This window comes from Corythoichthys intestinalis, chromosome 14, assembly GCF_030265065.1.
Source record: "Corythoichthys intestinalis isolate RoL2023-P3 chromosome 14, ASM3026506v1, whole genome shotgun sequence".
In the NCBI taxonomy this organism is placed as follows: domain Eukaryota; kingdom Metazoa; phylum Chordata; class Actinopteri; order Syngnathiformes; family Syngnathidae; genus Corythoichthys; species Corythoichthys intestinalis.
The window spans coordinates 6,768,671-6,793,946 of NC_080408.1; the positions used below are offsets into that span (position 1 = coordinate 6,768,671).

Below are 25,276 nucleotides of genomic sequence, written 5' to 3' on the forward strand. Positions count from 1 at the left end.
GGCTGGACAAAGTATTGGCACCCTTTGAAAAACCATGTGATACTTCTCCAATTTGTGTAATCAACAGCACCTGTTACTTACCTGTGGCACATAACCGGTGGTGGCAATAACTAAATCACACTTGCATCCAGTTAAAATGGATTAAAGTCAACTCAACCTCTGTCCTGTGTCCTTGTGTGTACCACATTGAGCATGGAGAAAAGAAAGAAGACCAAAGAACTGTCTAAGGACTTGAGAAGCAATATTGTGAGGACGATGGGCAATCTCAAGGCGACCTGAATGTTCCTGTGTCTACCGTGCGCAGTGTCATCAATCAGTGTAAAGCCCATAGCACTGTGGCTAACCTCTCTAGATGTGGACGGAGAGGAAACATCGACGAGAGATTTCAATGAAAGATTGAGCAGATGGTGGCCACGCCAATAATGCAGGCCCCCTGTTAATCTGCGCCGCGCCCCGTCAATATCATTATGAAGTCTATGCCTTGTATGTAGCCTTGTCATGATTGATACCTAATGACTCATTAAAAAGCTTGAGGAACACAAACCTTGGAGTAACTGTTCTTCGCTGGGTGTTTATACGACATGTTGACATCTGAACTCTCCGGTGTTGTTCCTCCACTACTCCGTCCTTCCAACTTTCTAAATTTCTGTTCGGCGAAGCTGGTCATGCGCACCACGGCGCCCCCGGAACCGCCGTAGGAAGAAGCGGGGCTCACAGTGTGCGATCTGGGCAACGTTGGTGCTGAACTCCTGTCTTCGCCGTCCCCTCTATTGCTAGGGCTTGACTCCCCGACCCCTGTATGGCGTCCGTCCCAGTTCCGCTCCCTCTCAGGCAGGGGGCACGAGCGTGTCATGGTCTCACAGTCCGGGTCTATATCCGAATAGTCTCTCAGAGAGGAGTCTTCATCTAAGCTTTGGATTTCCTCTGTCCTAACATGGATGCCTGTGTCATCTGTTGAGAGAGAGTTAGGGTCATGGTCATTGAACCGGGCTTTAGCCGCACCCGGGTCGTCTCCTTGACCCGCCGCCCCCGGAGGTCCTGAAGATGGCACGTCATGGAGAAAGAAGCCATTGTTTCTATCCAGCATGCCGAAACTGGCGTGGGGCCTTTCTGTGTCGTGGATAATCTTTAGTGCCTCCTCAATGCTCGGAGGAGTCGAGGGACTGATGTGGTTACCGTGGTGATTGGTGTCAGGAAGGACTCCATTGGGATGCCTAGGGTTAAAGCAGATGGCTCAATTAGGAAGTGGAGACTTTAAATGCTGTCCACTAATGATTAAGTGTTTTTGCATGGTTGATAGTACCATATTTTCTGGCGGTGGTGGTTCTAGGATTTTTCTGAAACAGGGGCCAATAAGGGGCCACTTTGAACTCAGCATGAGCCGGTTACCGGTTTTAAGGTTTTCCGTGGTATGAAAACGTCACCGTTTCAAAACCACTAAAATTTTCCGTAATACGGTATAAGCTTGGAGCGGCAGCGCTCATGTCCCATCCCTCCGGTTGTTGCTCTGCCCTGTGTCTGTCGGTGACACTACACCTGAGCTCTTTCCCCCCTCAAAAAAGACAAAGTCGCTAGTATGGAAGAACTTCGGCTACCGAAAAGAAACAGACGGTCGCGGTTTGGAGGAGGAAGGACAGCAGGATCTCCAACATGATTTCACATTTACATGACCATCATCGTCACTTTACCCAAAATGTTATATACATAAGTAAAAGCTGTCATGAACGTTTCCCACCAGCTACGGGAGTTCACTCCAGTGTGTTTAGTGTGTCTAAGCGATAGTAAAACAAAAACTATAACGGAAGCTTTTTAATGAGGAAGATAACGTGGATAGTTAGCATGCCAAGACGGCTAACTACTTTCCTCTCGACCATTAGCCTACTTTTGTAAAGTCGGGACATGCCTACTTGTAACCCTCAGGGGCCAAGTATCACTGCCATCTTTGTTCAGTGTTTGTTTTGCTCAACAAGGCAACAGTTTAAGCAGGGAGGCCCAAACTTCCCTATTCCTGGCCACATTAACCAGCTCTGACTGGTGTATCCAGAGGCGCTCCCAAGCCAGAGTCGAGAGATAATCCCTCCACCTGGTCCTGTGCCTGCACTGAGGTCTCCTCCCAGCTGGATATGTCAGGAACACCTTCCTAGGGAGGTGCCCTGATGGCATCTGCACCAGATACCCGGACCACTTGAACTGACTCCTTTCTACGTAAAGGAACAGCGACTCAACTCTGAGCCTCTCAGGAATAGCAGCGTTTCACACCCTGTCTCTTAGAGAGAGGCCAGCTATCCACCTGAAAAACACCCATTCCAGCCGCTCGTACCCGCGATCTTGTTCTTTCAGTCATGACCCATTGTGCATGAACAGAAGTGAGGGTAGGACCGAAGATCGAAAGCTTTCGCAACCTCATCGTTGCAACAGTGCGATAAAGCGACTGCAACAACACTCCGGCTGCCCCGATTCTCCGTCCTATCGCATGCGCCATTGTTCCCCGAGATACATGAACTCCTTCACTTGAGGCAAGACCTCATTCCCTACCAGAAGGCAATCCATCGGTTTCCAGCCGAGAACAATGGCCTCAGATTTGGAGGTGCTGCTGCTCATCCCGGCTGCTTCACACTAGGTTGCAAACTGGTCCCGTGAGTGCTGCAGGTCACAGGCTGCCTCCCAAACTGTAAACCCTCTCTGTGACAACTACGCCTCGATATCCTTCTGTCCATGAGAACAGAATTGGTGACAAAGCGCAACCCTGGCGAAGGCCAACACCCACTTGGAACAAGTCTGACTTACTGCCGAGGACACGGACATAACTCTCATTGTGGGTGTACAGGGATTTGATGGCCTAAGGAATGGCCCCCTCACCCCATACTCCCGCAGTACCTCCCACAGTATATCCCGGAGGACCTGGTCAAATGCTTTTCCAGGTCCACAAACCACATGTAGACTCCTAACCCCCATCTGGGATTCTAGCGATAGTAAAGAGCTGGTCCGTTGTTCCAAGACCAGGAAGGCACCCACCTTGTATCTCCACAATCCGAGGTTTGACAATCGGCTGGACCCTCCTTTGCAGTACCTTGGAGTAGACTTTCCAGGCTGAGGAGTGTGATGCCCCTGTAGTTGGCACAGACCCTCCAGTCACCCTTTTAAAAAAGGGGAACCACCACCACCACCACAGTCTGCGTCTCTTTCGGTACTGTACCAAATTTCCATGGAATGTTAAAGAGGCGCACTAGGTGTGCCCGCTAATTCCAGAGTTGGCAGAATTATTCAGAGTGGCAATTCGTTGCCAACCCTCCTGCTTCGGATTGATTGGACATCTATTAGTGACAAACTCATATCAATCCTCAGCAGGAGGATGAAGAGCCACACAATTAGACGGCTATCCTTGTCAATGGCACTAAAAGAATGGATTTGCTAGTGATTTGGAGTGAGATAGAAAATTTGGTAAAATTTGGGGTGGCGTTGCTCAGTGGTAGAGTAGTTGTCCCCCAACCCAGAGGTTGTGGGTTCAATTCTCTGCCCTGATGAACTCGTCTAAGTGTCCTTGAGCAAGCCACGTTGCTCCTGGTGCTGCGTCACCTATAGGTGGATGGGAGCTAGTGTAAAGCGCTTTGAGCGCCTTGAAAGGTGGAAAAGCGCTATATAAGTATAACACCATTTACCATAAACATGTTGTTTGTTTTTTTAATATGTGCACTCCTAACCACTGAAAACCGTGTTGCTCCTTCCACAATAAACCTTGACATCATTTTAGTTCAATATTTTAGCCACCTGCTTTGGTTCTTGATTGAAAAGGTGTTGTTCCTGCCCAGTGGTTTGCGCGGGGCTAAGTCTTCCTCCTCCTCGGCAAAGTGTCGACTCTGTCCGTTCACGCTGACGGGCGTGAGGGACACGTGGCGCTTCATGGCACCTCGGGGCGCATGGTGAATTTTAAACCCGAGACCGTCGCTGCTGGCGGAGCGGGTCATGCCGCGGAGAGAGGTTGCGTCACAGGGCGGCACTGTGGCGTCTCCATCCAGAGGGATCTCAAAGGAGATTCCACGTGGCGAACAGCTGAGGGAGGAAGATTTTCAGATTATTAACTAGAAGAGGAAAATAACAAAAAGTAAAAATGCTGTGCGGGGGCCGCCAAGAGGCCCCGGCACTGTCCCCGCCAAACGGGTGCCACGAGCGCAGCACACCCCTCCCCCTGCAGCTCTGGCAAAGGGGCCACAGTCATCCCCCTGAGACCCACGGCTGTCCCCGGGACCATCCGCGCCCCCATCAACCAGCCCTTGGGGAAAAGACGAGGTGATGTGCCACCGCTTCCCACGCTTGTCCCCTCCATCACTGGCCACCCACTCGATCCCCCAGCCAACCACCCCCGCCGCAACCCACAGACCGACGCAACACACTGTGGGACCCCCATGGCTCGCTACACCCCGGGCAGGACAAAGGTAACACCCCGCCATCTCACCCCTCCCCCGGCACCTCTGGCAAAGGGGCTGCCGTCATCCTTCCAGGGACCCTGGGTGGTGCCCGGACCAACCGTGGCCCAATTAACTAGCCCTCAGGCAAAGGACGAGGAGATGCGCCACCAAATCCCCACGCCTGTCCCTACAACCGCCGCCCACCCACTGGAACCCCCAGCCAACACCACAACCCCAACCCCGACCCGGCACACTGCGGGACCCCCACGGCTCACTAGGCCCGGGGCAGGAGAGGATCCCCACCTTGAGAGGAGTGACACCCCGCCACCCCACTGGCGCCCAGTTGCTGATCTGTGCCGGGGCCCAAGGAGGACACCCGATTAGAAAATGGAGATTAAAGCAGAAGCGGGAGATCGCCGAAAGGCTGCTGTGGAGCAGAGTGGGACCAGGGCCCCAAACAACCCCCCGCAACCGACAGCCCAGACGAAGAGGAGGCCCCGCCCCGGGAGCCCCACCCAACAGAAAAGTGTGGGATTATTAACTATTGAAAAATTAATATAAATTCACAGCAGAAGAATTAAAAGAGCCGCAAGTTGCAAGATCCTGATTGGAAAGGTAACCTCGTCAATCACATTATTTTTATAATCGATTAATGGGATTATTAATTAATTGGTTAATCAGAAGAATGCCACTTAATTCAATTACCTTAAAGTTGTTTTAGGTAAGCAACAATGAAGACATAATGGATGACTATTTCCTTCAAAAATAATATTTTATTACAGCTTCCTCACTTAAGTGTAGTCTACAACTGTTTTAAGTACATAAAACGTATTTTTAATAAAGGTTTTAGTGCTGCATCGATTAATTGATTAACTTGAGTAATTCGATTAGAAAAAAGCTTCGAATGTAGTCGTTTAGAGTGGCGTTGTAATGGTTTGTTTTGAGAGTGTTTGTATTTAGTTGTATTGATTTGGGTGGATATACTGCCCTTTAGTGGCAACAGTGAATGACATAACTCATTTAACATCGCTGAATCCAGCTGCTCCCTGGTAAAACCGACATAAGGTAAGTTTTTCTTTGTGCATTCGTGATTTAGTTTATAGGTATATATACCTCTTTTTTGGGGGAATATGTGTTTGAACAATTTCTTAACAGTATTGTAAAAAAAAAAAAAAAATTAGCATTTTATAGCATTTAAGCTAGCGGACTTTTGCTACGCAGGTTAGCCAATTGTTCTCTTGTTGTACTTAGATACTCATTTACTTTTTAAAAAAAAAATTTTTATACCATTTGAGGCAAAGCTCATGTATTTTAATTTATTTTCAAATGAAAGTGCAACTCTGCATATTTTAAAGAAACACTTAGTAGGAAATTTTATTTTGTATTCATATTTAATGCTCTTTTGAAAGCGCTATATTAAAACTCGTTGATAGATTAATCGACGACTAAAATTATCGATAGCTGCAGCTCTAAAAGGTTTTGAGTATAAAACTTTAAAAGGATTTCTCACTACACAAATCAGTCAAAAGTCCTGTTCAAATTAAAAAAAAAAAAAAAGTGCTGCTGACTGACATTTTTTTCTTGTGGGCAAGCTGTTATTTAGTTTATGTGTTTGGTTTCTTTATAAAAAGAAAAGACACAACTTTACGCTCTAACGATAACTCGAGTGCTAATATGCTTCTCCAGAACACAATAAAAACGGACACTTAAGATACTACTTAGCAACATTGGTAACTAGCTTAGCGCTCCGTGCTAATGCCTCATCAACAAGAATACAAACAATACAATTGGCTTCCTATACTCATCTCTGACGAAGGCACACTGGATCTAACAACACAAAAGGCAATCTAACTTTCGACACTTTGTAAAATTACTGTATTGATTCAGAAACCCAACAACTGCAGTTGCAGCAGTGAACTCTCTCTCCCTCTTGCTCTAACACCTGACATGCGCAGCCTCACAATACACACAAAAAAGGACCCAAACGATTAAAATCGATGATCAAATTAGTTGACAACTAATTTATTCATCCATTATAATCAGTTAGTTGTTGCAGCCTTGGTTACCATATATTTCAGTATGGAAGGTTTAGATTGGTACACACCGTCTCTCCTGTGGCCAGGTTCCAACACAGCTTTCCACAAAGGACATGGAGGTAGATCTCTTCATTAAACCTAATGCAGAAGGAAAAACATCTAGGAATTACTTTAATTATTGGAAGACTTGATATTGATTGCTAGTTTTGACAAGATTTTGTCCCCCTCCACAGATGCTATGTTGCTTTTATCATTCACCGGGACAGCCTTAGAGTCTAGTTGGCTCTCTGTGATGTTTTTATGTTTGAAAATGAACGACAAAAAGAAAAAAAGAAATCAAAGGAACAGTTTCAGATTAAAGGGCAGGGAGAAATTTACTCAATGCTTGAAAGTAAACTCAATGTGTAGGTGTTAGCCAACAGTTTAGCTGTAGATTAGCATCACAATTCCCAACTAGAAAATGGCAATTCTGGAGAAATTGCGAAGGTAGCTTTGCTGTTATGGTTGGTCACCTCCTGTTGTTTTTCAGGCATTTTGGGTCACTACCTGACAGGTCACGTCATGTCAATCCAATTGACGTACATGGGCATCAACGGCACCAAGGCACATTGGCAACAACAGAATGGACGTACATGGGAGCCAATGGCACGGCCAGTTAAATGTTAATGAGCTTTAAATCAATACCATGTAACTTTCAGTTTTAGTTGATTTTAGCGAAACCGGTGGACAAAAGCGGTAGTGTTTTGCCTTAAGGAAGACTGTGTTTCCCGTGAGGACCAGCGCAAACCCGCAGTGTCGTAAAATCATCATTCAATCAGCATTTCTGTTTCCAGTGGCTCTGTGAAGTATGAATAGTATTAAGTTAATAAATCCAGTTGTGGCTAAACAACAGCAGTCGACGGTTAGCAACAAAAATTTTCATCTCTTGGTGCTCTGCCATCTTTGAAGAATTTGCGCGAAAGTGTATGCATCGACTTCTGTCTATATAATTGAATGGGAAAGGGGGAAGTGACGTATGCCGTAAAGCGGTCAGCACATTTGTAGTTTTTTTTTTTTGTGTGGCAGTGTTCCTGCCACCCTCCTCAAAGTTAATTAGTGCCGGTGAAAGCGATACAGACCCCCTCAAAATATAAAAGATAGTGTCATTAAACTAGTTGTCAGTAGACGTATCATCACAAATGTTACCTAGTTACCTAGTGTTGCTTTAATAGAATGTTTTTGGTCAAAAATCACGAGCGGCGAGACACGTTTTTGGGTGTGCCAATGTATATTTTTGCAGGTTTTTGCATTGGAAATCAATAAGAGCGAATTGTAATGTTTGTGTGCCGTTTAAAGTTGATGGGAAATTTTATCCATTCGAAATCAATGGGAAATTTTGGCCATTGGAAATGAGTTTTTGACAAATTTTGGCCGAACCGTACCTTTTTGGCAAAAACTGCATAGAGTGATCCCTCGCAACTTTGCACCCTCAGTCATTTTTCAAATTTTAATTTTTTTCCCAAATAATAAATAAATACAGATGAGTTGTCCCGATCCGATCACGTAGTTGCACTCGTCCTCCTGCAGCTTTTCCTGGTCATGACGTGCACTGGAGTTGCTTATTAAAGTTAACGATCATTGACAGATGTTAAAGTTTGATCTTGCCAAAGATGTTTGGAAGCCAAAACCGCTTAGAAGCTGAATGCGTCAATCATCGTTTAACTTGTTAAACAGTTGCTGTGGCAACTAATTGTGTGTACGTGAGCAGCTGGAGCGGATTTGAGTGGACTTACTCAATGAAGCATTTAATAAAGACAAGCACGTCTTATATGTATCGCTTTCCGATGCTAAATATGAATAAATACATTGAACACACATATACAAAAAACTTTGCGGTTTTTCACTTATCGAGACGGGTCCTGGTCCCTGTTAACTGCGAAAAATGAGGGATCACTGTCCTACTTTTGTGCCCCTTAGCGTCCTGAATTTTCTGTTGTGAATTATGTGATTTGGACAAAAACTGGAGGACAAGTAGCATTTTCAATACAAGCAAAGCTACCATCATTTATCCTTCAGATTGGTGCATGACACTTATTATGAAAATAATTCCAGTGATATTACTAATATTCATAATGCTGTGCCGTTTCCTCAAAACTCCAAATCAAATCTATACCTTCATCAGAGATGTCCTCTGGGCTATCAGGTCTATCAACATTGTTCTGCTTGGACACAGGAGCCATTTTTCTATGAGACGTTATAGGCTCACATGCTGTGGAGTCAAGAGAACTTGTAGTTAGATTCCACAAATTTCCTGTTGTATCAATTGAGCAAAGAGTAGGTTGATATTGCTAGTGGTCATTAAGTTGCAGTCGTTACCGTTCGGGTTAAAGACTCTGGGCTGGACGAACGAGGGTTTAACCACTTCAAACCACCAGAAAAGCTCAGCCAAGAACACCAGGTAGTTACTCTGCAAGAAAACACAGACACATGCTTAAATTGTGATTTATGGTAGCATTTAAAGATAATATCCTGTTTTTGTTGTTTAAAAAAATGTTTGTTGATCAGGTTACAGTTCTCAGTTTTGTGGCACTGTAAATTCACAAATCTGAATAAGTACTGGGCCTGGCTAAGGTTGGTGAATATTCTCTGACTACTCCCATAGTTCAAACTATGCATTTTACTAAACCAATATTTAGAAACATGAAATAAAAGTCCTACATGTACAGTATACTTTGAGTTACATTTCTCATTTTGTGGTACTGTAAATCCACAATTCTGAATTCTGGTGAACATTGGTTGCGGACACCTCTGACTACTCCGAGACTCAAATTATGTACCAATATTTAGAAAATTTGAATTTAATGTCCTAAATTTGGACTTGATCTGGTTACAGTTATCATTTTTGTGGTACTGAAAATCCACAATTCTGAATATGTTCTGAACAAAGATGGTGAATATTAGTAGTGGACCTCTCTGACTACTCTCAGACTCAAAACTATACATTTTTAGAGTACCAGTATTTAGAAAATTTCAACTAAATGTCCTAAATGGGGACTTTAATCTGGTTACAGGTTACGGTTCTCTTTTGTGGCACTGTAAATCCACAAATCTAAATAAGTACTGGCTAAGGTTGGTGAATATCCTCTGACTACTCCAATACTCAGAACTATGCATTTTAATATACCAATATTTAGAAACATGATTTAAAAGTCCTATAAGTATACTTTGATCAGGTTACAGTTCTCAGTTTTGTGGCACTGTAAATCCACAATTCTGAATAAGTTCTGGACAAAGATGGTGAATATTCGTAGTTGACCTCTCTGATTACTCCCAGATGCAAAACTATGCATTTTTACTGGTCCAGTATTAAAAAAAAAAAAGAATTAAATGCTATAAATGTGGACTTTGATCTGGTTACAGGTTACCATTATCATTTTTGTGGTACTGTAAATCCAAAATACTGAAGTTCTGGCCAAGTAGGTAGGTGAATAATACAAGTAGACCTCTCTGACTACTCCCATACTCAAAACAATGCATTTTATGATACCAATTTTAATTAATATCAATTAAAAGTCCTACATGAATACTTTGATCAGGTTACAGTTCTCATTTTTGTGGTACTGTAAATCCAAAATACTGAATAAGTTCAGGCCAAGTTAGGTGAATATTAGAAGTAGACCTCTCTGACAACTTCAATATTCAAAACTATACATTTTACTATACCAATGTTTAGAAACATTAAGTAAAAGTCCTACATGTATACTTGGATCAGGTTACAGTTCCTGTTTTTGTGGTACTGTAAATGCACAATTCTGAATAAATTCTGGCCAAGGCTGATGAATATTAGAAGTAAACCTCTCTGAGGGCTCCCATACTCAAAACGATGCATTTTACTATCCCAATAATAAGAAATTAAAAGTCCTAAAAGTGGACTTTGATCTGGTTACAGTTTCATTTTTGTGGTACTGTAAAGCCACAATTCTGAATAAGTTCTGGACAAAAATGGTGAATATTAGTAGTGCACATCTCTGACTCCTCCCATACTCCAAACCATTTTTACTCTACTATTATTTAGAAAATATGAATTACAAGTCCTTCATGTGTACTTTGATCTGATCACAGGTTGCAGTTCTCATTTCTGTGGAACTGTAAATCCACAATTCTAAATATGCTCTAGACAAAAATGGTGAATATTAGTAGTGGACCTCTCTGACTACTCCCAGACACAAAACTATGCATTTTTACTGCACCAATATTTAGAAGATTGGAATTAAATGTACTAAATGTGGACTTTGATCAGGTTACAGATCTCATTTTTGTGGTACTGTAAATCCACAATTTTGAATATGTTCTGGACAAAGATGGTGAATATTAGTAGTGGGTCTCTCTGAGTACTCCCAGGCTCAAAACTATGCATTTTTACTGTACCAGTATTTTGAAAATTTGAATTAAATGTCCTAAATGTAGACTTTGATCCGGTTACAGGTTACAGTTATCATTTTTGTAGAACTGTAATTCCACAGGCCAAGGTTAGTGAATATTAGTGTCTGTGTCTTTAGGATAGTTCACTGAAGCAGATCATGAAATCACCAACTCTGTAAAGCAACGGTTACCACTCAAAAATTGTACTCAAAAGTCTTTGAACAATTCACAGGGTCAAAATTGTAATAGATTGTTAAAAATAACACTTCATCAAGTTGCCGGTCATTGTGTTTATTAATGTGATACATTCAAAATGTGTCTATGTTGCCTCTAACAACCTGTGTGGTTATAGATGCTAGATGATCACAGTGTTTTTGCCTGTGTTGCTAGGTAACTGGAGAAGTGGGAGCACATGTATTGCACTCTGTGTTTTACTATCTGAGGTGTTCAATGACAAACCCCTTGAAAGCAGTCAAAACTCCATCTGGAAATCAGTTTATGCATGTCGTACGTGCTCATAAAGATTGTTAACGACAAATCCATTCGTATCTTAGGGGCCCGTACGGATGTTTTATGTGCATGAGAGCGCACACATAACTTTTCATTCATCTTTGATTTTTTTTTTTTAAACACAATTCAGTCATAAGATGCTGATTATAAACAATGGGGTTTATCAGTAGTAGACATCTACTTGCGATAAACTCCATTCAATTCACAGCAGAAGGACGAAACTTTTTTTTTTTGACCTATGTAACGTTCATTGTTATATCGCCATATTGTGCGATCATCGTTATCGTGAGCCTTGTCACGCAAATCGTATCTTATCGTGAGGTACCCAGAGGTTCCCACCCCTACTGTGAATGCTGTGTTTCTGTGCCATTGAAGGCGCTGGATGTAAGTAAGTCAGATGGGAATAAGCTCCCGACCCTAATGAGGGCAAGAACCATAGAAAACGAACCAACGGATGGTAGAAAAAAGAACCCGTGTGGTGAATATCAAGTGTTTTGTTTTCCCCTAGAGACAGAAAGCAAGTGTTGAAGACCAAACAACAAATAAACACGCCTTGGCAAGGTCACAATAGTGACGTTTTATAGCCCGCAAGTCAGCTGTGGCCCAGAATGGGAATCTTTCCACCCACACTCTCTGTTCAACCACTAAAACTTTTTTTTGCATCGTCCCGTTTTGACACCAGAGAGCTCCTATTACACGGCAAGTTGGCATTGATCAGAGGCATCACGATTGCTACTTGTATTGTGTTTAAAGTTCCCGTGGTTTTGTTGTCGTACAAAAGCGGCAGAGTGAACAAGAGAGGCAGGCAGAGACAGGCTAGCATTGGGAGGGTCGCTGCTCTGTGCTACTGATGAACCCAGTCACACAAAGACTGTCTCATTCATTCTGTCTGGTGGCGGAACAACCCTCGCCGTAGCAAAAAAAATTGCCTGTACGTCCTTGCGTGCGCGCATGAACAGCCGCAAAATAACAAGCCCAGTAAGTCAGGCCTACAACACACTCACACACGGTATTTTTCCTTGCGTGACTCATTCTCCCCTATTGGTAATATCCCGCTGTCACTCTTCTTTTTGTTCAAAACAACCTTCCTTTAACGCCTTTCAGCTGAATCCACATTCAAAATGCATCACTTTCTGCATCTTTCATATTCATCTATTATCTCTATTCATGAAATTTAATTTCTCTAGTCACAGCCAGTGACGTCATTGGGTTTTATTGGGACCCACGGTTAGAAGGACATGTAGTTCTTAAAAGATAAACGTTAGTATGAGTCAAAATAATTTGGATATTATGACCTCTCTTAATGTTTTCGTTTTTATACAATTTGTAATATTAGTTCAACTAGTAAGTCGCCATGGTTGTTGACGTTGCAGGGCTGTGACGTCACTGGGTTACGCTGTCGGACTTCCAGAGTATGACGCTAGCGACATAAACATATCATCTGTTGAGACCTTTCAATTTGAACCCCAAAGGAACATTAATGAGCATGACAGCACTGTTGATATCCCACAAAACGAGCAGCAAAAGCAAAATGAACAGGAAAGACGGGATGAGCAAAAGCAAAATAAACAGGAAAGATGGGATGAGACAAGCAGTGTTGGGAGTAACGCCGTTATAAATAACGCCGTTACGTAACGGCGTTATTTTTTTCAGTAACGGGGTAATCTAACTAATTACTTTTTCCGCCGTTACGCCGTTACCGTTACTGACGGTCAAAAGCGGTGCGTTACTGACTCTGAATAAATTGAAGAAACTACCAGCCGTGTCGAGTCGACTCTCTGCTCTGTTGATTTGTCATCCAAGACTTGGGGTGCGTTCAGGTTCAAGAATAGCGCACGTACTTCTGACTCCAAGCTGTTTGTCCCTGCTCATTCAATTAGACAATGCTTTCCAAAGTTTGGTAACATTTCTGTGTTTGCGACACCTGATGCTAGCCTACTTCCCATCTCCCACTGTCAGCCAGCAATAATTCTGCTACCATCTTGAGGACGGCAGACGCTTTGACGCCGAGAAACGTCAACGTCGCGTCAATGATCCCGCCGCGATAACGCAGTGAAACGCGGCCGTTAAAGTCAATCAGCCAATGCACACCAGTCGCAGTGCGGCTGCGTGTTGGACGCGTCCCAGAAGCGCTCAACGCGTCGCACGCGAAAAGAACAGCGGCGTTTTATTTGACGCGAGACGCGGCCCCCCTGCGTCAATACTACTAGGTAGGATCGGGCAGGCCGGAAGTCACTCGTGTAAAAATACGGTGGATCCGGTCGATTTTCAAAATAATATGCAATCGTAACTTATTATAAATAAATTGAAATGAGCTAAAACACCTGTAATTAATACAAATAATACCAAATCCTGATACACAATTACATTTATTAATTTCTGCGTGGTGCTTTAACTTGAGAAAAAACATCAATAAAGCTTAGAAAAATGTTCATAGGAAAAAAAATGATTGAGGCATTTAATTTGTAAAATACATATTAAAATCTTTGTCATTGGGATTGCTTTTTGCTTTAGCACGTGACTTCTTTTTTCTTCTTTCTTTCAAAAAGAAAGCTGGCCAATACACGGGGTAGGAAAGGCAAAGTGTTGTTGTTTTATTGCCTTTAAATACCCGCTATTCTCGCGCGATCTTGCAATCCTCGCGTGAACCGATCGAGCCGCTCCACAGACGCGCTGCTCGTGGATCGCGTCCTCTGGAAATTGACGCCGAGCGTCACTGGTGCGTTACTGCGGCGGGATCGTTGACGCGACGTTGACGTTGCTGGTGTGTTACCATATGCGGCCCCTCGAGAGATGCGATGGAAGTGATTGTGATTGGCTGAGGGTTAGAGTCATGTGTCGTGGTAAGCCAATCAGAGCCGGTGATTTCACAAGCAAACCGGAACAGCGCGTGCGGCAAACACACACACGCAAAACAGATGCACAGGGTCGGGATGGCAGAGCATTCAGAAGAAAAATTGTCGTTTAAGAGGTGGAGATACAGACACTATTTCAAGTTTGTCGAAATTAAAGGAAAGAACCTGCATGTAATGTGTAATTTATGTCCCGGGGCAAAGCTTTTGTCGACATCTGTGGTAAGCAATTCAAATCTGCTAAAGCACCTAACAAGTTAACTACCTGTCTGTTCTTCTCTATTCCACTGACTCGAATACTGCTCAGAAAATTTCAAATTCTTGGACATACAACAAGTTCTTTTCAAAGTAACGGAAATAGTTACTTTCCCTGGTAACTAGTTACTTTTACTATAGAGTAATTCAGTTACTAACTCAGTTACTTTTTGGAAGAAGTAGTGAGTAATGTAACTAATTACTTTTTTAAAGTAACATGCCCAACACTGGAGACAATACAAGAGTAGGACAAAACCGGTGTCCTGCCAAAATGTGCTACACCGGCGAAACGTCCTACAAGAGGCGAATTTGACACCCAAAGTACTACCGTGCGCTTTCAGCTCGTTTTTTTTTTTTTTTAGATGCATACAGGTAGAACATACTAAAGATGCTTTAAGAAAATACTTCAATGTAGTAATATCAAATAAAGGTGGTTTAAATAGGACTAATGTGGTAAACAGATTAGCAATCTGCTTTAAAGCTACCATAAGAAAACACAATGCTGTAACGTATGAGAGGGAAACACATGTAAAAAAGTATTTTAATGCAAAGAATAGACAATAAAAGACAAATAAAAACACAAATACCATAATTTTCACACTATAAAGTAGGCCTGAACGATATCGGAAAAAACTATTGTTGCGATTTTTGGGGGGTTTGCGATAATATATTGCGATATTAAAAAAAATTATATATATTTTTTTTAAAGAAATTTTCACTTCATGACTTGAATAGCTGTTTGGAAAGACTTTGGATGACTCACCATCCCCACAGTGTACAGTGATCCCTCCTTTTTCACGGTTAATGGGGACCAGAACCCGTCGCAATAAGTGAAAAACCGTGAAGTAGCGCACCCCCCCCAATTTTTTTGTTTGTTTTTTTGGTGTGTGTTTTTTGTGCTCAATGTATTTATTCAGATTTAGCATTGGAAAGAGATACATATAAGACATGTTTTTTCTCACTTTTTTGCCCAAAGTGATTTAAAAAAATGTATATAAAATGGTTTTTAAGCACTTCATATGTCAAAATTATGATCAGTTTTATACATTACTGTCCAACCAAATCATTTTTGAACAAGAATAAAGTACTGTAGTAGATAAATGCTTGGCTTTATTAAATGCTTCTGTTTATCTACCTTAGCTGTGACGGTTGGAGTGACATGTAGAAATTTCAGACTCCTCATGATCACTTCTGGCATTTATATGTCTCCAACGTCTCCACACACACACACACACACACACACACATTAATTTTAAGTCTCCAATGTCTCCACACACACACACATTAATTCCAGCGCGGCTTCCTTGCAGAAACTGTTTAACAAGTTAAACGATGATTGACAGATGCCCGTGTGAAGTCTGCTTCTTTGGCCAGATCAAAGCCATCGTTAACTTTAATAAGCAAGTGCCGCAGTGACTGAGGGGCCGTTTACATGGTGACTCTCCGAGAATACGAAAAATGTCAAATTTGCATTTGCATTTGCGTCTCCATTTGAACAATGTCGCGATTCCGCATGAAAACGATGTAGTATTCATGCCAGGCCCTAGGGGGCAGTGCAGATTTACTGGGCGAGAGAATGATGCACTTTGACCCCACCAAGCTCCCTCAGCCCGGAAAAAAAATACGCCTGCCCACTCGAAGCAATGTATTTTTCTTTTGTTCAAAAAGGCACAAAAATTGAAACGTTCAAAATATTTAATTTAAAAATATTATTAAAACAGTAAAATAAAGCCGACATTCCGCCATATTTGCTGTTTTTAATGTTTAGTAGCACCGCTGCGCACGCCCAGTGTGACGTGTATGAGTGCTGACGTGTACGAGTGCTGACGTTAACGACGCGGTCTTGCGCCGCAGGAGCCTTTGATATGCATGCTGAGGAAGCCTCCCTCAACCCCCCGCAATCGGATTCTTCCACTTTGGAGGTAGGATTCAGAATTTTGCGTCTTCACCGACACCATATGCACGCGAGGCGACTCCGCAACTCAGTCATTGCGTCTTTGTGTCGCAGTCGCCATGTAAATTGCCCCTGAGAGGAACAAAGGGCTGGGAGAGGGAGGGTGTGAGCCTGTGCTCAGAGTAGAAAGCAAGGCGTATATGGATTTTTAAAAAAAAGAAAAAAAAAAAAACTATCGCACGTACTTCTTCACGATGACCGACGTAATTTTGACCATGTCGGTAAATTCTGTAATTTAATAAAACAAGAAAATATAGTCTTTTCATCCCGCTTTGACTGTGTGTTGTTCGGCTATGTTCATTCCCCTTTAAGAAAGCAGTAAGTGTGCTTACGTATGGAGACACGTGGTTATCAGGAAGCCAAAAAAACAGAAGCCCGGTAGGCTAACGCTAGCGGCTAACGCTACAAGCAAACGTGATGGAATGTGGGTTAAGGGAGATTCGTCAAACTTTCACCCGACATTAAGTAGACTCTTTCCGGAGAGGGTGCTTTCAGTGCTTTCTACTGGTAGCCAGTCCACAGGCTAACGCTAGTGGCTAACGCTACAAATGAACGTGATGGGAGTCGGATAGCGGCCTAACCATGTCGAAACAGCTGAACTTAATGGAGTGGATTGGGCACGGACTGCATCTAGATATTAGTATGTCGCGTTATTTTGTATCTCTGTCTGTCTGTTATTTCTCTGATAGCTTTTGTGATGGTAAAGCATTCAACATACAGTACAATCCAACATTGAAACTTATAATATGACCGTTTAATGGCCCAAGCCATTTTTCTGTATGTGCTTAAATCTGTATCATTACTGCCATCATAAAATCCTAAATGTTTCATTTTGCAGAAGATCAATATGGCTTTAATGTGTGTGTGTCTGTGTGGGGGTTCATGTGTGCTTGCATGTATTAAAAAATGCACTGGGGAAAAAAAGCCTGAAACCTTGACGTAAACAGTTGTGTTGAGTAATTATGTCACACAGCCATTAACAATAAGTTGTCTTTTTGACGTGTACTGTTCAAACTGAAAGTCATTGCGCATGTAAAACATGGCGCCCCCCGTAAGTCAAAACATGTACTAAATATGATAGTTTTTTAAATCAATGACAATGTTTATGTTTCTAATAAATTATTTTGGTCAAAGAGAACAAATGTGGCCTATTAGAGCTTACAAGTCTTTAAAGTGCATGTGACACGAAAAAGCATATTTATTTCATAATACACGCGGTATTTTATGCTCCTGAATGATATGGACCACTTGGATGTGTGTGGAAGCCATCGCTATATTTATTTAGTTTTTTGAATCCCGCGCCATGAAAATGAGTGACTTCCGGCTTCGGTCTTGCATTGAGGAGGAGGGCGCTGTGACGTGTATGGTAGAAGGCGTCCTCTTCACTATACAGCGTACTGTTGTGTATGAGGACGAAGGATTCAGCTGATTTTGCAGATTAATACGTTTATTTTTCGCATCACGCCAGCCAAACGGCTGCAGAAAAATCATTCTGTATGAGGGAGAGGCGTATACGCCTTTTTGGAGTTTCAAAAGGTTCCCATTCACCGTGGATATTGGCCAAAACAAGCCCTACTACTGTGGGACCATTGGACTTATGAGGAAGTGACTAAACATCTTGTTTAGTATTATGTCAAATATTAATACAGCGATTACAAAGTAAACACTACAAACTTTCTTTAAATAAAAGACTACATACGTTTGATCATTAATAAGCATGTAAGAAGCTCTCGTCGTGCACATTAGATGCACGTTAGCTGCACAACAACTGCAGCCACCCTCCTCCGGGGAACGAACTGTAAATTGCTCTCCGCCGGGCGGTTTGCCGAGCCGCGAAGACAATCAACAACCCAGTCGTCATGTCAAATAATCCGGGCTAGTTATGTGTGATTTTCCGGCTTCGAAGACTTTGAAACATCACTCGGTTCGGGTTAGCATGTCGGCTAGCTGTCACTCCTCTTGGTTTGTTTACATTCTCCGAAGCCGGGGAAGGGAAATGACATATGTCCGATTTAGGTGTCGTTCGGGAGGTGCGACAGTGAAGGTGAAGTCGACAGTTTTGACCATTAAGGAGTAATTTTGCCATGTCGTTCTGAATAAATGCATTTTTATTATTTCATATTCCATTTAGCACAAGACTGTTATTTGTCATGACCATGCCATTTATTTAGCAATTAGGGCAAATACTTGGATAAAAAGAATATCCTGTAAAAATATTGAAGTAAAGAGACAGAAACAATGACATTTTGCAGCTCTCTTCGTTGCGTTTTCCTCGTTGTGAATAGTTCCCCCTCGACGGGCTGACTGGTCCTTCTCAAGCCATTTATTTAGCTATTGGGGAAAAATACTTGGATAAAATGAATATCCTGTAAAAATATTGGAGTAGAGAGACTGAAACAATGACATTTTGTGGCTCTCTTTGTCGCGTTTTCCTCGTTCTGAATAATTCCCCCTCAATGGGCTGAATAGTAAAACCGATGAGCCCAGTCTACCGCTGACGTCATCCACCTGTTGGGGACGCGAAAGCCCTATAGACCCTACTCACGTGACGTCACAGCCACGCCCCCGCGCCATGTTGTCCATATACTCGTCATGTTAATGCATTAGCGCTTCGTAAATTCCTCCTATTATGGCGTGTTTTTCTGCTCGTTAACATTAATAATCAAAATGGTGAAGTCGTGTGTGGCGGTCGGTTGCAAAAACAGAGAAGATAGACGGAGAGACTTGAAGTTTTACCGTATTCCGAGAGACCCGAAGAGGAGACCGAGATTGACTGCTGCAATTCGACGAGAAAACTGGGCTCCAAACGACTACCACAGATTATGTAGTAGTCATTTTATATCTGGTAAGATGCATTTAATATATATTTAGAGGGTTTTGGGCTGACAACCACAATTAAGATCATTGCTAGGCTAATCGCCGACAACATACACTCAGACGTTGTGAATGAACTACCTGAAAAAATATAATTATAAGAAGATAGTCAGACAGTTGTCATACAATTAATTTACAATTTCACTATTGAGGTCAAAAGCCAAAAAATAAATTCAACTAGGGACAATCTGTGGTATTGCTATCGCACTTCATATTTATTACATATTATATATGTATGTAGTGAGAGTGCTATCGCTAAACCATATAAACATTAAAAGCCCTAGCTCCATTGACAAATGACATGAAATACAATAGACTTGACAGTGGATGTTAGCAAGAACAAAAGATTTTGAATTGAAAATTTCTTAACTCACCTTCCGAGCACAAGATTCCTGCCGAATTTTCGTGTACGAGGACCTGTTTCACCCAACCAGCAACGTAGCATTTATAACCCTCCAAGCTCTTAAAGTTTTTCAAACTTTCGTGAGAATAGGCTGATTTTGTGTGGACAAGATAGTTGTAAATATCAGGATAGCAGATGTCAGGCAAAGACGGCGAAGCCAGCGGGTCGAAAAACATCGATTTAGGCATCAAATACGGATCTGGCGAATGGATAAACTGAAGCTTTTCCACGTAACGCCTTTTATGCAACGCATCCAATGAGTTTACAGCGTCAGATAACACCGGGGCTTCCATGAATTGCTCTATAACTTGCTCGACTAATTGAAAACAATGAGAATAGGTCTAAAAAATAGGTACAATATGGCGGCCGGAAACAGCGACACGCCCATTTTGTGACGTAGGTGAGTAGGGTCTATAATGGTAGGCGTGGCTAACCGGCAGATTAAAAGACTAATTTCTCGTCATCTGCGCTTTGCTAAATTGTTGTATATAGTCAAATCGTCTCAAAATATGATTCTAATTCACATAATAATGCCATTTAAGACTTTTTTTTTCATGTCGTATGCTCTTTAAGTCCGAGGTTCCCTTTAAAATGACTAAAAAATGACTCAGACTGATGAAATGGGGTCCAAACTGTTCATACCTTTATGGATGCATGCGCGTAGAGCATGTCCTCCAGGCTGAAGTGGCAGCAGTGGTTCAGGTTAGTCCTGCAGAACTCCTGCACCAACTGGAGGTTGTACAGGCTGTCAGCCAGTGACATGATCTCCTTCAGGCAGATATCTGTTCGGCCCGGGGGCGGGGTCAAGCGTGCATACATGGGAGGGGTAACAGGAAGCAGAGAGAGATAGATAAGGCTTTGTTTACATGGAACAGAAAATATTTCCTATCCTATAAAAATAGCGTCATGAAAGTAGGAATAAAAACTACATATACATATAGAATGAATCATGCGTAAACTACTGTATGTAAAGTAAAAGAATGCTCAAAGCAAATGAAAGCAATGCTTCCACATAGAAAAATGTCTGGTAAGAAGAAATTATCTTGGAAGTCAAACAACAACCACGTTGAGTGTTCGTAATGATATGCTCAAAATGCTTTTCTGAGGTAAAATATAACTTGATGTATTGTCAAGATCTTTCTGTTTGTTATATTACGCCTATAACTATCTTTCAATTTAGCTTTACCGTATCAAACTGACAGCAAACATATTTATGAATTTTACATTGATTTCAATCTATTTCACATCTGGTGCACATGTGTGCTTGGGTGTGTATTCACAAGAGAGAGAGAGTTCAGAGCGTCGCAGTGTGAGTTGTTTATCTTTGAAATAGCAGCCGAATACGTCACGCAGCCCTGGCGACCAATCAGGAGAGAGCAGAGCATTTTTAGAAATGAATGCGAGCGCGGAGCAGAATGGCCTTTGTTTCTTCTATTTCCTTCCTGCACTCTTTTTAAGGTCATCATCATCTGCACAACTTGGTGCTGACCGGCAGCCAAAATATGATTTTTAGCCAATTCAGATTCAACCTTAATGGCTCTTTTCTAGTCTGAACAGTCCCAAAGCACAGAGATAGACGGATTGAAACCACATACGGTAGGTAGTTTCATATCAGATATGGATAAGATGCTCTTCAGTCTGAGCAGCTCAGATGGATTTTGACGATCCGCAAAGTCACTCTTTGCCAGGGGTCGGGAACCATTTTGACCAAGTATCTTTTTTCGTGAGCGCATTTCAACGCATCATGCGGGAGCAAGACTGAGGGCACGCTCGGCTTTTACGAGCAGTCGCTGAGTTGCGGTCGAAATAAATCTTTAGAAAACAACAATGAAAGCCTGACATTAGGGTTGTTCCGATCTTGTTTTTTTGCTCCCGATCGTTTTAGTTTGAGTATCTGCCGATCCCGATATTTCCCGATCCGATTGCTTTTTTTTTGCTCCCGATTCAATTCCAATTATTCCCGATAATTTTTCCCGATCATATACATTTTGGCAATGCATTAAGAAAAAAATGAATAAAACTCGGACGAATATACAGTATACATTCAACATACAGTATATAAGTACTGTATTTGTTTATTATGACAATAAATCCTCAAGATGGCATTTACATTATTAACATTCTTTCTGTGAGAGGGATCCACGGATAGAAAGACTTGTAATTCTTAAAGGATAAATGTGAATTTGTATATTGTGACTAAATATTGCCATCTAGTATATTTGTTGAGCTTTCAGTAAATGATACTGTAGCCATTTAACTGTTCTGCCCAAATACATGATGGGAAGTGCAACCATGACTGTGCGTAGTGGCACCAATTGATATATCTTCTCTGCATTGGGAAATAACATAGGGTGTTAAGAAAATAATCAACTACTACCTTTCTTCCTCACATTGCTTCCCATGATATTTCTAATTGTTGAGAGAGGGATTGTAAAGCTTTAGCCAATTAAAAAAAGGCTCCAAAGGCTGCCAAAATTCTCTCTACTCATTTTATGCTGCCTTTTAGCTCTAGATATACGTAAAACGGCGCCATTATAGATTGAACGCGACAATGTGTGAGTGGGTCGTGCAGCGCATGCGTTAATTGGGTTAAAATATATTTAACGTTATAACCACTGTTAACGCGATAAATTTGATAGCCCTACTTTAAGCCAAAACTAAAGACTCTGGATGAGTGTAAGACATTTTGTCTGTAACGTTAAATACAATTAAAAAACGATTTAATTAAAAAATATTTATATATTAATAAAGGCATGTCCGATATTTTTTTGCTGATTCCGATACTTTGAAAATGACGTGATCGGACCTGATCGATCGGCATCCCGATCGATCGGGACATCTTTACCTGACATCGTTACTTGGTATGTTTAAAATCGTTGCGCACGCAACACTTGGAAAATAACAAATAGAATCATGCTGTGGCACTGCATATATTTCCTAGAAGTAGAAACCGCAACCAGGGAACGCGACAATTTTGACAGGCGAAAAAGTGCTGGATATCAAACTGATTGCGCACCTCTATGACTTGAGGTACCACGCAGTTCACTTCTGTGGTTTAATTTTCTTCTACGCATTTCTATACACTCCAGATCGCTCAGTGAATCGCTGCTCTATCCTGTCCAGGGGTGTAAGTGGGTCGGAATGGTCTGGATCACCGTTCCCGTAAAGCAGGGGTGTCCAAACATTTTGCAAAGGGGGCCAAATTTGGTGTGGTAAAAATGTGGAGGGCCGACCTTGGCCTTTACTTAGAACAATATATTTAAGCAAATTTTAGCAAGCCATTATGTGTGATACATTTGCATTATTATTTTTTTATCAATTTAGGTCTGTCAAAATTATCGCGTTAACGGGTGGTAATTAATTTTTTAAATTAATGATGTTAAAATATTTGACGCAATTAACGCACATGCCCCGCTCAAACAGATTAAAATGACAGCACAGTGTCATGTCCACTTGTTATTTGTATTTTTTTTGGTGTTTTGTCGCCCTCTGCTGGCGCTTGGGTCCAACTGATTTTATGGGTTTCAGCACCATGAGCATTGTGCAATTATTGACGTCAACAATGGCAAGCTACTAGTTTATTTTTTGATTGAAAATTTTACAAATTTTATCAAAACGAAAACATTAAGAGGGGTTTTAATATAAAATTTCTATAACTTGTACTAACATAACTAACATAACTTGTCTTTCTATCCATGGATCGCTTTAACAGAATACTAATGTTAATGCTATCTTGTTGATGTATTGTTATAATAAACAAATACAGTACTTATGTACAGTATGTTGAATGTATATATCCGTCTTGTGTCTTATCTTTCCATTCCAACAATAATTTACAGAAAAATATATCATATTTCATAGATGGTTTGAATTGTGATTAATTTCGATTAATTAATTTTTAAGCTGTGATTAACTCGATTAAAAATTTTAATCGGTTCACAGCCCTATATATATATATATTAGGGCTGTCAAAATTATCGCGTTAACGGGCGGTAATTAATTTTTTAAATTAATCACGTTAAAATATTTGACGCAATTAACGCACATGTCCCGCTCAGACAGTATTCTGCCTTTTGGTATGTTTTACAGCAAGGCTTTTTGTGCTGTCTAACAGCGAACTCTTGTGGTCGCTTTGTGACATGGTTTATTGTTTTCTTGCCAGTTCAATATGGCTGCACGACGTCTTGGGCTGACGCCTACGTTGTAATGTTGTGCTTATATGATCCTTGGACAAGACTTGTCCGTAAGTATGGTTGTTGTAAAGAATGTACATATTATATTAGTAAGCGAAATGTTATATTTTTGTATGAGACGCTTTTTGTTTATGTTTAGTGAACCTGTATTGCGTGCTAAGCTAACGTTGTTGCTAATGCAATGCTTGTGTACTTTTTTTTGTAGTTTTACGACGGTCCAAAGAGGTCAATGGTTTGAGGACATTTTATTAATAAATCAGATGAAAAAGGAAGAAGTCTGGTTATTAAGGCATCGTTCACTAGCTGTCTAGCTTTGGAAAAAGTAGACGCTTCGGAGTGAGGACAGCATAGACAGATTTAAATGACAGTAGAGTGAAATGCCCACTACAGTCCTTATGTACCGTATGTTGAATGTATATATCCATCTTGTGTCTTATCTTTCCATTCCAACAATTTATTTTACAGTATATATATATAATTTACAGAAAAATATGGCATATTTTATAGATGGTTTGAATTGTGATTAATTGCGATTAATTACGATTAATTAATTTTTAAGCTGTAATTAACTCGATTAAAATTTTTAATCGTTTGACAGCCCTAATATATATATATATATATATATATATATATATATATATATATATATATATATATATATATATATATATATATATATATATATATATATATATATATATATATATATATATATATTAGGGCTGTTTAAGGCTGTCAAACGATTAAACGATTATATATATATATATATATATATATATTAGGGCTGTTAATGCATTGCCAAAATGTATATGATCGGGAAAAATTATCGGGAATTATTGGAATTGAATCGGGACCAAAAAAAAAGCAATCGGATCAGGAAATATCGGGATCAGCAGATACTCAAACTAAAATGATCGGGATCGGATCGGGAGCAAAAAAACATAATCGGAACAACCCTTTTTTTTTTTCTTTTTTTTAAATTAAATTAATTTAGGGCTGTCAAAATTATCGCGTTAACGGGCGTTAATTAATTTTTTAAAATTAATCACGTTAAAATATTTGATGCAATTTAACGCAGATGTCCCGCTCAGACAGATTTAAATGACAGTCCAGTGAAACGCTCACTTGTTGTTATGGAGTTTTGCCGCCCTCTGCTGGCGCTTGGGTGCGACTGATTTTATAGGCTTCAGCACCCATGAATGAGCATTGTATAAGTAATTATTGACATCAACAATGTTTATTTATTTATTTATTTTTAAACGAAAACATTAAGAGGGGTTTTAATATAACATTTCTATAACTTGTACTAACATTTTTCTTTTAAGAACTACAAGTCTTTCTATCCATGGATCGCTTTAACAGAATGTTAATAATGTTAATGCCATCTTGTTG

The 25,276-nt window shown here is 41.0% G+C and overlaps 1 protein-coding gene across 5 annotated transcripts in view; it reads right to left on the minus strand.

The window, feature by feature from the left end:
* camsap2b (calmodulin regulated spectrin-associated protein family, member 2b) overlaps positions 1–25,276 on the minus strand; it is a 94,073-nt gene that overhangs the window by 19,430 nt on the left and 49,367 nt on the right. For all 5 annotated transcript variants that reach the window (XM_057857023.1, XM_057857020.1, XM_057857021.1 and 2 more), the window contains 6 exons: positions 20,334–20,473; positions 8,798–8,888; positions 8,595–8,690; positions 6,511–6,580; positions 3,769–4,050; positions 545–1,214 (listed from right to left, as the gene is read on the minus strand). In XM_057857023.1, the coding sequence (XP_057713006.1) occupies positions 545–1,214; positions 3,769–4,050; positions 6,511–6,580; positions 8,595–8,690; positions 8,798–8,888; positions 20,334–20,473 (1,349 nt within the window). The remainder of the gene's footprint in view (positions 1–544; positions 1,215–3,768; positions 4,051–6,510; positions 6,581–8,594; positions 8,691–8,797; positions 8,889–20,333; positions 20,474–25,276) is intronic.